At 58.0% G+C, this 14460-nt stretch overlaps 6 protein-coding genes across 6 annotated transcripts; 3 read left to right on the forward strand and 3 right to left on the reverse strand.

The window, feature by feature from the left end:
* Nucleotides 1-1233: 1233 nt before the first annotated feature.
* Nucleotides 1234-3442, reverse strand: BKCO1_12000103 (aquaporin-like protein; the record flags this gene model as incomplete). The annotated part of the gene is made up of 4 exons (XM_020270593.1): nt 1234-2007; nt 2059-2912; nt 2987-3346; nt 3421-3442. 4 exons carry the CDS (start codon nt 3440-3442, stop codon nt 1234-1236), a joined length of 2010 nt encoding a protein of 669 aa, XP_020132509.1.
* A 1299-nt stretch (nt 3443-4741) lies between these two features.
* On the reverse strand, nt 4742-5352 carry BKCO1_12000104 (small secreted protein; the record flags this gene model as incomplete). Its single annotated transcript, XM_020270594.1, has 2 exons — nt 4742-5089; nt 5170-5352. The coding sequence occupies 2 exons, from the start codon at nt 5350-5352 to the stop codon at nt 4742-4744; spliced, it is 531 nt and encodes a 176-aa protein (XP_020132502.1).
* Nucleotides 5353-6086: 734 nt separating this feature from the next.
* BKCO1_12000105 (mitochondrial atpase) lies at nt 6087-7882 on the reverse strand (the record flags this gene model as incomplete). The annotated part of the gene is made up of 4 exons (XM_020270595.1): nt 6087-6440; nt 6494-7458; nt 7510-7593; nt 7648-7882. 4 exons carry the CDS (start codon nt 7880-7882, stop codon nt 6087-6089), a joined length of 1638 nt encoding a protein of 545 aa, XP_020132503.1.
* A 930-nt stretch (nt 7883-8812) lies between these two features.
* BKCO1_12000106 (uncharacterized protein) lies at nt 8813-9972 on the forward strand (the record flags this gene model as incomplete). Its single annotated transcript, XM_020270596.1, has 4 exons — nt 8813-8968; nt 9017-9538; nt 9703-9759; nt 9814-9972. 4 exons carry the CDS (start codon nt 8813-8815, stop codon nt 9970-9972), a joined length of 894 nt encoding a protein of 297 aa, XP_020132504.1.
* An 804-nt stretch (nt 9973-10776) lies between these two features.
* BKCO1_12000107 (uncharacterized protein) lies at nt 10777-12142 on the forward strand (the record flags this gene model as incomplete). Its single annotated transcript, XM_020270597.1, has 3 exons — nt 10777-10866; nt 10925-11490; nt 11560-12142. The coding sequence occupies 3 exons, from the start codon at nt 10777-10779 to the stop codon at nt 12140-12142; spliced, it is 1239 nt and encodes a 412-aa protein (XP_020132505.1).
* Nucleotides 12143-12725: 583 nt separating this feature from the next.
* On the forward strand, nt 12726-13907 carry BKCO1_12000108 (uncharacterized protein; the record flags this gene model as incomplete). The annotated part of the gene is made up of 3 exons (XM_020270598.1): nt 12726-12937; nt 13086-13221; nt 13314-13907. 3 exons carry the CDS (start codon nt 12726-12728, stop codon nt 13905-13907), a joined length of 942 nt encoding a protein of 313 aa, XP_020132500.1.
* Between the last annotated feature and the right edge of the window lie 553 nt (nt 13908-14460).

Below are 14460 nucleotides of genomic sequence, written 5' to 3' on the forward strand. Positions count from 1 at the left end.
GGTGGGTGTATTTGGTTTTTGGGCGGCTGTTTTTGTTTTTTTGTTTTTTTTTTGTTTTTCGCGGAGTCGGGTTTTTGAACTTGCCCCGGGGGGGAATGGAAGAGTGCTGCTGCGGCGGATATTTAAGGGCAGATATTTAAGGTTTATGTCCGGAGGTGGCGGAAGGTCGGACGTCGATGGATGAACGCGGCGTTCGGAATGAGCTTCTTTTTTTCCCGAGGTGGGATGGGTATAAGCTTATTTGTTTGGGAGGCGGGGCGGTGGGCGCGCGGGCGCGAGGGAGAGAGTCGAGCTCGAAGTCTATGACGGCCGGATTGAATCGTGGGGACGTGCTGAGCGAGTCAGTCCAGATATCCAGAAGGCGGGCGTGGCTGAGTGCAACAGTGCCGGTGAGTCGAAGGAAACGAGGGGCAAGAGCAAGACCGGCGAGGTCGAATGAGGATAGATTATATATAATGTCGACCGCAGTGGATGTGGGGTCGCGGCGTGTGTTGATCCTCTCGGGAGGGTGAGTTGCCGGGGACGGCGATCGCTCAGACTAGATTAGCTAGAGACCAAAGCTCCATGGTAGTCTTTCGCTACTCGCGCTGTCGCAGCACGCAGCGGCCATTTGGTTTGGACAGACAGCCAGACAGCATCCCTGTTTGATCGACGGGCGCGCGTGGCGGCTGGCACGCTACCAAATCAGGCAGCTGTCTGACTGCACCTGGCCTGGACGAAAGACAGAGCCATTATTGATCCGGCCAGGAGCACAAGATCCGCTGGAACCGCTGCCCTTCACCGCTCGCGACTGTCCTTCTCCATGTGCAGCCAACAGCCCAATCACGCGCCCCGTCCGCCCACCCGTTAGCCACAGCTTACTTAGCGCGCCCACGCGAAACCGAGACCGAGCCACCACCATCCCGGACTCCCTTTCTCCCGGCCGATCCCATGTAGCCACTTTCAGATGCGGACCAAAACGTGAGTCGAACCACAGCCGTCGAAGATGCGACCGATCAGGAAGGCCCGAGCACGGCAATGACTTTTGTGTAATCCCTCCCCTGCGTTACCTGCCGCTATTCCCACCAATGGCTAGCATACATGACGCCATGCCGCCAATCCCAGGGTTTCGCAGTCGATCAGCTAAGGCTTTCCAGAAAAGCTCTAGAAGCTCTTGAGTGTCACCCAAGGCCACCAAATCCAATCCAGTCGACAGGTCGACTTCCTTCAGCTTCCCGCAGCATGACCCTCCCTTCACTTGCTCAACCTCTTGGCCTTCTTTACCCTGTCCACAATGTGCCCCGCCATCTTGTAGTTGATCGGACTCTCGCTCCCCACGAAAACGAGAGAGTCGTACATGGAGCACCCCACGATGCTCCCGCACCCCGTCGCCGCCCACGGGCCCCACAGCCACCAGAACCCGCGCTCGGTGAACATGTCGGTGTTGAACCCGACCATCAGGCACACGAGCCGGGGCCCGAAGTCGCTGGCCGGGTTGAGCGCCACCCCCGTGTTGGACCCGAGCGTCATCTTCTGCGCCGTCACCACCAGCCCCATGACGAGCGCGTGCAGCCCCGCCCCGGGCGGGTTGTTCTGGTCGTCGCCGAGCGCCAGCACGCTCATCATCATGACCGCCGCCGCGATGAGCTGCGTGGAAAAGGCCGTCGTCGCGCCGACCCACGCCTGCGGCTTGCTGTAGAACGACGTGGCCGTGTCCACCAGGCCCGGGTCCACGTCGAGGATGGTGTCGCGGAAGACGCCGAACGCGAGCGCCGCCGCGCAGGTGCACGCGAGCAGCTGGCATCCCCAGTAGATGAGCATCTGCCGTCGCGGGAACCCGCGGAAGAGCCAGAGCGAGAGGGAGATGGCCGGGTTCATGTGCGCGCCCGAGACGCCGCCGCCGACGTAGATGCCGAACATGAAGGCGATCCCCCAAGCCCAGCAGCTTGTTTCGTAGTCGCCGTACTCTCCCTTGGCGAGGTTGACTTGGAGCGTCGCGCACAGGCCGAGGAAGATGGAAACCAATGTCTGCGACTGTCAGAAAGCGATGCAGACCTGCGCCATGCCACCATGACTTACGCAAAGGAACTCGGCAAGAGGTTCGGGGTGCTTGGCACGTATCCTGGCCCACCAATTCCGCAGCTCGTTTGGATCTTTTTCGCCAGTCTCTGCCCCCTTCTCGCTGTCGTACTGTCCGATAGGTTCAGAGTCAATGGCCCATTCTGTGGCGTCCGGGCCGTCTCCCTCCTGCTCGTTGCGCCCCCGGGACTTTGCGTTATTGTCCTCTTCCTCAGCGTCATAATCTTCCCCGATTCTGTCGAAGCTGGCAAAAGGATCTAGATGCTCCTGAGACTGCCCATCGCCATACTGTGGACCGGCTTCATCTGTACCAGTCTGGTAAGCGGTAGCTTGTGCTTCGTCGGGCTTCTTTTCGTTATAGTGCCTAGTCTCTTCTGGTGTCTTGAAGATGGCCTTGCGTTGCGGCTTCCTCCTGGATGCATGTTTCTGATTGCGACTTCGCTGCGACGAAAGGCTTCTGGCTAGGCTATGGCTAGGCTCGTGGCTCGACACGGGTCGGGAACCTTGTTTATGAGGCAGTGGAGCACCAAGACTGAAGAGTTTCTCTTGATTCTGCGGGTTTGCTTGCCCCATCTCCGGGTCCTGCTTTCGGAGAGCTTCTTTCTCCGAGTTGTTGGCCGCACGGCGGACAGTATGAGGGAGTGGGCCTCCGAGACCAAAGACAGGCCGCTTCGGTGGCTGGCCGTACCAAGGGTTCAGCTGGTAGTAGTCATCGTCGATGGGAGGCTGAAACTTTGCATGCGGAGGCATACGAAATGGCTCCTCCGGTCGAGCCGATGCGCCGTACATTTCTGACCTCTTTGAATCGGTGGTCCTTTTACTTCCATCACGGCGGATATCGTAAATAAGGTCTTCTGAAACTCTTGCGTTAGCGGCAGTTGAAACACGATCGATCAACAACAACCATCGAGAAGAGGACTTTACTTACCATTTCCATCCCTCGGCCTCAGCGGACTCCCCTGCGGCAGATCTTGCAGCGTTATATCATCCATCACATCACGTACAGCCTGTTGTGACCGGAAGAGTTGTTGAATCTGCCTCTGGCTTTTCTCCATTAGAGCCAGAAGCTCATCGACTTTCTCCTTTTTGGCCTGTAGTGATTGTTCATGCTCGCTGCGGGTGGTGGTTTCTCTGGCATGACTTTGTTGCTGAAAGGACAGTGGATGCTGGTCATCCCGGTCCGAAGAATGTTCCTCATCGCTAAATGTTCGTTGAAAGCTCGAGAGATCGCTGGTTGAAGGCCCTTGAGGCGGGCTGCTCTGATCAGTCAATAGACCTCGATGGTCACCTGTGGAATGTGAGTACACATCAAAAGCCAGGAGCCGACTCGCATCGCACATCAGAGGTGTAAAGGGTGCTTACCATCTTCCGGTGATGAGGGCATATTCGCAGGAAACAGGAACAATCCGGTATGCAGGGAGGTAGGATTTCTACAAACAATATAAAGGACGCAGGGGGAATGGAGCCAAAGCAAGATCTGACGTCAATTCCTACGGATACATTACTGTTCAGGAAACACGCATACTCCAAGTATGGATGGGCTCTGCGCGGCGCCACGCTTGGAAGCGAAGACAGTCAAGGTTCTTGTTGATCTTCCTCTGTCGCTTGTACGGCTCTCGGGAAACGCCTAGGAAGCTTGTGGGGCATTTTGCCTTTCTTGGTGGGGTTTACGCGGCAGCAGCTGGTGACGGGCCAAGCACAGTGAGTAGATCGACGGTGTGAGCAATGGCAATCTTTGCACGGTGGCGCATTGTCCGTCGAGACTGGTTCAGGCCTTCAACGGCTGGTAATCAACTCAGGGGCGAAAGTGCTGTTTGTCTGTTTGATTCGCGCAGAAGCCGTTCCAACGGTGCTAATGCAGCAAGCGGAGCAATGAGCCAACGGCCCTGAACCATGCACCTCAGACAAGGATGTGGAGCGGATGGCACAGCATCCGGGACTTGGCTGAACGAAACATGGCGGTGCAAGTGATGGCAGAATGACAACAGGCACACGAAAGCCCACATCGGCCATCAGGCCGCCTGCATGAAGCATCGTGGCATGCCAATCCTGGGCTGCACTGCCGATCGCATCGCTTTCAAGTGAGATCTCCGGGATCATCGTGGCTCTGTCGGATTTGTTGCAATACAAGTAGTCCGCAGAGGTGCCATTTGCCATGTGTACGCGCATTTCCCACAAGACCGATGTCGACAGCTGTCCCGGCGGTGAGGGCTCAAGGCGGAGTGGTGGTGTTTCGGGCGGTCAAGGTTGAGTTGTGTCGCCCCGGTCGAGGCGATGAAATCATTCGGTCATCACCCTGCCGGAAGGGAAGGCACAGTCGTCCTACCGCCTGAATTTCCGCTTCACTACCTGCCTTCTGCGCACTTCATGGTGCGAGAAAGTAGTACCTTTCACTAACCAGCAAGTAGGATGCAACACTGCCTTACCACACAAGGTTCAGAGAGGTACGGTTTCCACAAGATCCTGTGACGGTATGTTTTCATTTATTGTCAATCTCCATGGAGCATTGCGCATCCGTTCCGGCATCCCTCCCCGCATTTCCCTCGCTCTCGGAGCTTTCATCTCTCTCCATCATGCCAAACCCAGTATAGAACGTAAGAAGGAAAACGCTCGGGACTAAAAAAAAAAAAGAGAAAAAGGAAAAACACCCCCGAAAAGGTGTCATCACCATCGCCACATGTGATCAACCCTGGAACGTGTCCGCCACGCTCTTGCTCGTCTGGCCCGCGGCATCCTGGTCCTGCTGCATGTTCTCCTGCAGCTTCTTCTGCTCCTCGGCGATCTTGTCCGTCTGGTCGTCGCCCTGCGCCTGCTTGATCTGCAGGTCCAGCACCTCGAGCTGCAGCTTGAGCACCTTGTTCTTGATCTTGCCCACCTGCAGCGCCTTGCCCTCGTCCGAGTCCTCGCCCGCCGCCTCGATCTGCTCGTTGAAGCCGCCGCTGCCCGTCTCCGCGTCCTCGGCCGTCTCGCGCGCCTTGGAGATGATGTCCTGGTCCTCCTGCGACACGTTGGCCGGGTCTTGGTCGGTGACCTGTCGCGGGCGGTGGTGATTAGAAAAAAAAAAAAGATGATTCCCCCTGGTGTGGTCGATGCAGGAATGGGAAAGCTTACGGGGAACTTTTGGTTGACTTCTTGTAGGGCGTTGCCGGCCTGGCCGTCGGAAATCTGGAAATCGGCGTAGCTCTGCTCGCTCAAAATAGCCCGCTTTGCGAGTCCATTGGCGGAATGCGAGATGGGAGACGCCAAAGAAGAAGCTGCGAGGCCTAGGAAAAGGGCGACGGTGGCGAAATGCATTGTTGTGATTTGTTGGTGCTTGTTTCGGTGGGTCGGGAGAGACAGTGAAGGATTATGGATTAGCAAGTTCGCGCAGCGAATGACGGAAGATAGAGAAGCAGAAAGAGATGGCGATCCACGCTGTAGGAGTGCGAACGAGTAAGTGATGATGGCGGTGTAGTTGGTCGGCAAACAACGAGTATTTATTATGCGTCGAGCTGCTGGCGGAAGCAGTCGCTCTCGACGCGCCAGGAGCTCGATATGGTCCGCAAATCCCACTTCGTCTGCCATTGCACGGCATTGACGTTGCGGCTCTGAGGCGCTGTGAGTTGCACGTCCGTCTAGCAACCGGATTAGGAGATGCGCGACGCTGCCGAGACACTGTCGGCTACTTAAAAAAGAAGCTTAAGCGAGTGGGGCAGAGGCGAGATCGCAAGGCTGTCAGACCGTGCTCCCGCTACAAGCGATTGATCCCCGGACATGTGTAGGAGAGGCAAGCTTGATACCGAGCTTCATACCGCCAAGCCGGCTCTCCCTGTGAACTACTGGACCCGACCGTTTCCACCAGTGAGCATCTGCCATCTGCATCACACCGCTCGAAACCCGTCGAAATGAGGCATTGCAGACGTCCTAAGCGATGCCGCCGAATATGTTAAACGCTATGCGTATTGGCCTCTTACTGCTGAATCCAAAACGCCATGCTACCGACCGAACTGGTATCTCGCGGGAGCCCATGGACTCATGCCACTCTACCTCTACATGCTGTCTTCCCTCCATCTGCTCCGTACCTTCAGCCAGCTATCCTTCTCAGCCTTGCCGCCAAGCTTCTCCATTCCCAGACCTCGCTCTACCCACTCCTGACTGCCCATTTCCACCAGTCTGCTCAAGGCACGGGCAAATGCGAACCGCTCTTCGTCTCCGGTGAAGATGGACGAGTTCTTGAGCGTTGCCATGTTCATGCCCAGATCATCCATAAGGCTCCGCATGGCGTCAGGGATGTGATGTTCTTCCCCGCTGTCCGGTTTGTTTTCTTTCTGCGCCTCTTCGAGCTCGTCATGTGTGATGAAGAGTTCGTTGAGAGGGTTTGCGGTAGTGAGAACAAGCTTAGCCTATCACGCTTGTTAGATCACGCCTACAATAGAGGGAGACCATCAATACGTACCCTGCTCTCATAGACCGCATCGATAAATGTAATGAACCTTCTTGCCAGGTCGCGAGACTTGTGGCTCATGCCAGGAACGTCCGTGACGATGAAAGCCTCGTAGTTCCTCATCAGCTCGAGGTAGTCGCCAGCGCCTGTTGCTCGTCCGATGAGTTCGTTGAAAGAGAACATGGCCGCCTTCCCGCTTGCCCTTGGAACCGAGAGCTCACGACCCCAGACCTCATGCTTGGCCTCGTGCGGCGGATCGTCTTTGAAGTCGCCAAGGAAACGGAACCAGCGATCGGCATGCGTTTTAGCTGACTCGTCAAGCGGATGGTGGTACACTCCCGATGGCGGCCGCGGAATCTTGCGGTAGTCTGTTTGCGAGTCCAGGTTGATGACGCGCAAGCGCGACTTGAGCAGTTGGATGCAAGGTATGAAGGAGTCCCGCTGAATTCCGTTCTTGTACAGGTCGTCTGGGTGACGGTTTGAGGTTGTCACAATAACGACTCCGTGCGCCATGAGCGACTCCACCAGGCGCCGGAGAATCATGGCATCTGCAACGTCGGTACACTGGAACTCATCGAAGCATAGGACCTGACTCTTTGACGCGATATCCGCTGCCACAAACGGAACGAGATCTAAATCGTTTCCGTACTTCAGCTTCATCCTATGCAACTCTTTGTGCACCTGCTGCATGAACCCGTGGAAATGGATGCGAGTCTTGTACTTTATGTTCGTCGGCAAAGTGTCGAAGAACAAGTCCATCATCATGGTCTTCCCACTGCCGACGTCGCCGTACATGTATATGCCTTTCGGGAGGTTCTCCGAAATGACTGGCTTCCATCCTTCCTCTTTGGAGCCGAAAAGCGAACCAAGGAGAGATTTCTTAGGCGGCTGAAGAGATTCTATTGTGGGATGGACGACGGGCGGAAACTGGTACTTGGAGAGGGTGACGTGAAGGGCCTGCAGATTGTCGATGATCCCTAGGTGCCGGGTGAGCTAGGCTGTGGTCTCTGGGCTGTGGTGGCGCGTACCTCGCTGGTGCTCGTCGTCGCGCAGGCGTCCCGATTCGACGCGCGAGTTGTACTCGGCAATGGGACCGTGTTCGTAGGTTTTCGCTGTGGCGGGGGGTCAGCGGCGTCGCATGCAGGGCAGAGGGGAGGGGGCTATACCGTTGCTCACAGCCTCAACCGTGGCCAGCCGTTTCGCGCAACTTGTCTGGAATGACCTGGTAGCCGGTAGAGCGGATGCGCCACTGCGTCGGGGCAGTGCCCAGCGCCCCGGCGAGACTTGGAGACGCAACGCTCTTACGGAGCGCGTACTGGCGAAGCGGCGCGCACCCGTCTGGCGGCCGCAGGCTGCGCGCAGCACAACGTGGGTGCCGCGCACGGCCTTAGAGGCACTCATGGCTCTTGTACCGTGGATGCGGGGCTATATCATTGCAGAGCGGCGCAGTGGAGTCTGACAGGCTGCGGAGAGGCGACTGTGGGTGAGCAGAGGCGCGACCGGGGAGTAAAGCATGTGAACGGACGCCTGGTGGGAGTTTGCCAACGCGAGTCGACTCTCGGGCGATGCCCTCGGCACATGGCCTTCGGGTCCGGGCAGCCGCTACCTACCTAGGTACGCTGACCTACCTAGGGAAGCCTCAAAGGGCCCTGTCCCTCGGTCCCGCCCCGGCCAATGACGTAGAAGCCGGCGCTATGAGATAGTGAATCTTCAACGGCACGGCTGAACCTCGAGGGCCCGCGCTTTCTTCATAGATCTATTGCGGTGCGCAAGTGCACGACCACTCACCTGCTCACCTACCCACCAGCTGCACGCGCCGCGCACCTCAGCCTGGCCGGAGCGACCACCTGCAAATCACGTGGGGCCAGCCACCGCCGGCATTGGTCCGCTCCAGCCTGATAGGGCGCGATTCCCGCTTCTCCGCATGTTGGCGTCGCACGCCGCGCGGGACCTTCAGGCCCTCACCAACCCTGCTGGACGGGGAAACAGAGCTCCAGGAAGCTGAAACATCTTTACAGTGATATCTGCTGTAGTCCTGCAGCCGTCGTGTGCAGCATGGCGACGTCCGAGCCAGCACAGCCCGGCACCCGCAGAGCCGCAGCCTAGTGCGGCCTCTTGCGTGCCCTCGTCCCTCCTCGCACATGGTTGACTGAGCTCGACTCCTCCGACTTGTCGTCGCTTACTCACTACCCAGCACCCTACCCTCCTCCAGCCGCGTGCCTGCGCCGCTACCCACCATCGCTGCCTTCGCCGTGCCTGGGGCCATATCGATGGCTTCGGGCTCATTCGTTCACGCCGCCGCCCGCTTTTTGTACCCGCCGCTGCCTGCCAATGTCTTCGTTTCGCGGCCGGCGAGAGGAGACGGAAGGACACCACGCGCGGACCTGGAACCTCGCCGGACTCAACCCAGGCTTCACCGCACATGACCTCTCATTTGACCAGCATTCGCTGTTCACCGTTGAGGACTTCGACCATGACGTCGACCAGGTACGCACGGTCTGGCAGCCTGTCGGGCCCTAAGCTCATCTCTCTCAGTCCGTAGTTTCGTCCAACGGCTGGGACACCAACAACAACGCTACGTTCGTGTCTCCGCCGACGAGCACCTACTCGCACAGCAACCCCGGCGACTACTCCAACACCACCTGCAACCAGTATTATACCACCGATCCTACGTACAAATGGGGATGCGACCAGGCAATTACCGACTACGACATCGGCGGAGACGGGCAGTGCTCGCTGACCATAGATCCACAGCTGGATCTGGGGGCTGTTTTCACAGATGACTTTACATACTCAGGGTCAGGCCCCTCTGCACCCTCTGTCGACCAGACCAACTACCTCGATCCCTCCCGATTTCTTGGCGAGGCGATGGATTTTGGCAGTATCGGGCCTGACCCTGAAACCACTCGCCTGGGACCCCCGAGAATAACCGTCGAGGATACAGGAGGAGGCATGGGGCCCTGGCTGAATGGCATGTATACGCCCGGTTTAGGAACTGCCAACAACAACATCGCACCGCAGCGAGGCCTGGTGTCGGGGTCGGCGGCGACGCTAGACGTATGTAGGGAGCCGGCCGACGACCAGGTGACGGAGAGTAGCGTCAACACGTCACATACCAGCCATTCCTGCCGGACGTGCTCTAAGAACTTCGGTAACAAGGACGATTTGAGGTGGGAGTTTCCGCGTCGTCTCTCGCATCTCTGCGCTAACCGAATCGACAGGCGTCATCAGCGTTACCACGATACGAAAAAGCACACGTGCCGAACTTGCGGGAAAGGGTTTGTGCACCCTAAGGATCTCCGGCGTCACAAAACAACCCACAGTGCGGACAGACCAGGAAACTCATGCCCGGTAGATGGTTGCGCAACCGCTACGGGCAGGAGGGACAACTTGAAGAGGCATGTCCAGAACAAGCATCCGGAGTTCGACTTCGATGCCTGGGTGGCTACTTGCTGATGCGGGCTGGCGGCGGCGTCGAGATCCCAGCATGACGGCCGATAATGTTGGAACTGTAATGAGGACCATTGTTGACTGGCGTTTGGGTTCAAGATACGGAGTTACTGGCCCGTCGGTGGTTGGATGGCCGGCGGCCAGGCAGGCTTTCAGTTGGATGTTTGACGTTTGATGTTGGATGACATAATGCGGCAGGTCAGCTTTTGCTTCTTTGATACGTCGGCGGAATGCGGAGCGGAGCGGGCCTCGCGGCGAACCTGACGATTGTAGCTCCTCTCCTAATATACTGCGCTAGCCATTGGTAACGGACATGTCGAATTGACGCGGCTCCTCGGCCTCATGCGTTCGGCCAGTTGCACGCCCGACTGCCGGATCTGCGCGCGGGATCGGACCATCACCGCCGCAACCATGGCCCTTAGCAGCAAGGCTTTGCGGCCGGCGCAGCGACTGGCGTCAACGTCCGGTGAAATCGATGCCTGGCTCTCGGCCTTTGCCTCTTGACCTATGCTGACCGCAGCCTAGCGGGTCTTGGCGGCAACGCAGGAGGCACACGAGCACCCGGCATCCCTGTCACGCCGGGACGCGTGTACCCGGGGGCTGCTCGTTATTATTGCGGACGCCGGAAGGAGACCAATTCTTGGGGTAGTTTCCAGCCCTGTCAGGTCGTGCAGCCCTCCCGTTACAACACCGCCAGTGCGGCTGTGTCCCTTCCATCGTCTCCCCTCACCTGCCGTCGCTCCTCCAGGCCCTGCTGCCGACGCTCCCTTCGATCGCATCCAGTCTACACATACGAGCACACACACGACTTTCCGGCGGACCCGTCGCCTTGTACAGCCGCCACGATGAAGCCGGACACGATCACTTACCCCATCGAGGACCCGGTATGGAACAGCAAGCCCGCGTGGGTGTTGCCTGGCTGGGCGGAGCCCTTGGTACGTGAAATACTGCGGAGCAGCGAAGAAGATCGCCGATGCTGACGATCCATCGTAGATGGTTGCGTCCATCCTGTTCGGCGCCATGTACATGACGAGACGAAAAGGCTTCTCGATCCGCCGCAAACCGAAGGCGTACAAGTCGATACTGGATGACGAGCCGGGCTCCGAGCGCTCGAGCAACGAGTTGCTGCGGTATGATTCTGAGAACGAGGACGACGCCCAGGACCCCGTCGCTGCGGCCAAGCATCTGCCCAAGCAGCGAAAGTGCTGCTGCGGCATCGTCGTGCAGACGCCGAACACGTCGCGCTTCAAGAACAACGTCCACAGTCGCATCCTGCAGAAGTTCCCATTCTTGATCGAGATGTTCTACTGGATCATCAACTACGCCTTCTACCGCATGACCGCCATCACTTCGCAGCGCATCTTCGCAAAGTCCGGCATCTGGAATGTGGCGCAGGAGCATGGCATCAATGTGCTCAAGTTCGAGCACCTGAGCGGCTTCAGCTGGCTTTTCCCCGTCCAGGAGCGTCAGGTACAGCAGTGGTTCATGCACGGCCACCAGGACGCCTTGACCGCGCTGAACAAGGCGTATGCGTTGATCCATATTCCAGGAACCGTCGGGTAAGGACAGGACCCACGCATATCTTCGACTTTTTTTTTTTTTGAGAATCTCTATTGACCGTGCATCAGGTTCATTTGCTGGTATTACTACATCGCGCCGTCGCATCCCACCTTTGCTACTGCCCGCCGCACCATGACCCTGACCAACTTCATGGCGTTCATGACCTTCATCTTCTACCCGTGCATGCCGCCGCGTCTCCTGCCGAAGGAGTACGGTTTCCTGGACACGGTCCGCCATGACGACGCTCAGAGCGTGTGGATGAGCGGCAAGTACGTGAACTCGCTCGCAGCCATGCCGTCGATGCACTTTGGCTACGCCTTCTGCATCGGCATGACGCTCATCTACCACTCGGGCATTTTCCGCCGCACGCTAGAGCGCGGTGAGATGAGGAAGTCGGCATTCTGGAAGCTCTTCTACCTCTTCGTCGGCATCGCCTACCCCACATTCATCCTGACCGTTATCGTGGCCACTGCCAACCACTACCTCCTGGATGCGGGCCTCGCCACCTGCTACGTTTTCATCGCGTTTGCCTGCAACAAGGTCTTCTTCGTCTTCCTGCCGCTCGAGGATTGGCTCCTGTGGGTGTTGAGGGCCGAGAAGCCGATCCCCTCCACCGGCGAGAGGTTCAGGGAGCGGGGCGGCAGGCTGTAAATGTCTGTACATAATGTTTATATATCCTTTCACGAGGCGTTTGCATAGAGCGACGCGTACAAGACATTTGTCTATCAGACTTAACGGCATACAAATAACATAGTAATATCCTCCTTCATTCATGGCTCACAGCTGTACACATCAATGACTTGGAGCCTGAAGCAGGAGTTGTTCCCTAATAATACAAAGTAATTAATATTCGCAAGCGATCAGAGTGTGTTCGTGACGCAGGGACATGGAGCTCGCGTCAGGACCGGGGGTGGGGGGAGCTCCAGCCCGCCCGAGCCAGCCTTACACCACACTCTCTCCATCGACAGGCGAACCAGCCACGGTCTTTTCCCTTTTCTCCCACCACTTGCGCCGCCTAACCCCGCTCTTTTGTTCGGCTTCTGCTATCGATCGATCCACTTCAGTCGTTCTCCGTCGTCGCGCAGTATCGTCAATTGAGCTCGACCCGGCGCAACGCGTTGCTGTCCGCGCCCACCCGCTTCCAACGCTAGACGCGTCGCGCACCACGCGAAACCGCCCCACCCCAATGCCGAGATCGCGCACGAAACCATAGCAAACCAGAGCTGCAGGAACAATGGCGGACCAAGCATCGACGACCGATACACCGCTCGAGGGCACGCCAGCGGCCGATGTCGAAATGGGCGACAGCGGAGAGCCCGCGCAAGAGAACAACAACACCAACGACGATCCCGAGCAGCAAGGCGACAATGAAGGCGACGACAACGACGAGGGCGTCGAGATGGCGGAGATCGAGCCCGAGACCCCCAAGGTGGTCAAGTTCCTGGAGTAAGCACAAACCACCCCAATTCCTAATTCACGATCGTCTTCGGGGCAGGATGAGGAGCAATTGGAGCTCCGGGTGGAAGCAATTGAGCTTTCAGAGAAGATTGAATGCGTCGCTGACGATGTCCCTTCCGTTTGCACCACCGAACAGCTTTCTGAAGTCGCCCATCATCGAGCTCGTCGTGGGCAAGGGCGAGGATGAAACCCTCCTCACGGCGCACCAGGCGCTGCTCACCAAGTCGCCCTACTTCGCAGATAAATGCGCCCAATTCGCCGACAGCGACTCCGTAAGCAAAAGCACACCCTGCTCTCTCTCTCTCAACCCTCAATCCAAACCTCTGCCCCCGTTTGACCCTGGCCCCTCACACCACACTCCCAGCGCCGCCGCGTCGAGCTCGTCGACGAAGACCTCGACGCCATGGGCTCCCTCCTCGAATACCTCTACCACAACGAATACTTCCCGAAGCGGCTCTCGGCGGACAAGGACTCGAAGCTCGAGTCGGACCCGTCGGCACCGGGCCCGGACACGCACGGCGTGCAGCTGCTGCGGCACGCGCGCGTCTACACGCTGGCGGACAAGTTCGGCCTGCCCGAGCTCAAGTCGCTCGCGCACTCCAAGATCCACCGCACCGAGAGCACCGCGCGCGGCGAGATCGCCTACGCCCGCTACGTCTACGCCAACACGGCGCCCGACGACCGCACCATCCGCCGCCCCGTCGCCGCCTTCTGGGCCCACCGCTCCCACGTCCTGCGCCACCACGCCGAGGACGAGTTCCGCGCCATGTGCCTCGAGTTCCCCCAGTTCGGCTTCGACGTCCTCAGCCTCGTGCTCGACGCCAAGGAGAAGCGCGGCGGCGGCAGCGGTGGCGGTGGTCACAGCGGCGAGCCCGTCGTTGGCGTCGCGAGCAGCGCGGCCGCGGCCGCGGACCTCCCGCGCAGCGCGAGGAAGAGGGCGAGGGTCAGTCATGGCTGATTTTTACTCCGTTACCGATCTCTTTCTTTTTTTTCTTTTTTCCTCTTTCCCCGGCGTAGAAGTGGTGGCTTGTTCTTCTCGTTCGTTCTCTGGCTGGATTGCCCATTCGCTGAAACATGTCGGGTGCTTTAGGGTGGATCGTTCCGGTCCTAAGGGAGGAGAGAGAGAGAAAGAAAAGGAAAACAAGGCAATCTCGCTCGAATTGCGTTTTTTCCTTTCCTTCTCCGCTGTTCAAGAGAGAACGTTTCGACGAGCAGACATGGGGTGGGGGGAGATTATGCGCGAGAAAAAAGAACATGTGCATGTTGGTTTAGTGTGCGAAGGATTAATGAAGGGGGGCGCCGGCGATATATTGTCTGTAGTAGAAAGCGGGCGTATCTCTTCTCTCGATCTTGTTCAGCTTTTATTCACTCGAGCTGGAAAAGGGCTTTAGGATTTGCATACCGCATTGGATGTAGAACTACCTCGAAAAGGCGGACTGGGGTTTCAGATAATGCTTTCACGTTAGTCGAGATGTAAAACGCAGAAGCGGTATACTGGCTGAGCTGATGTG

The sequence above is a fragment of the Diplodia corticola genome, assembly GCF_001883845.1.
Source record: "Diplodia corticola strain CBS 112549 chromosome Unknown scaffold12, whole genome shotgun sequence".
Lineage (NCBI taxonomy): Eukaryota > Fungi > Ascomycota > Dothideomycetes > Botryosphaeriales > Botryosphaeriaceae > Diplodia > Diplodia corticola.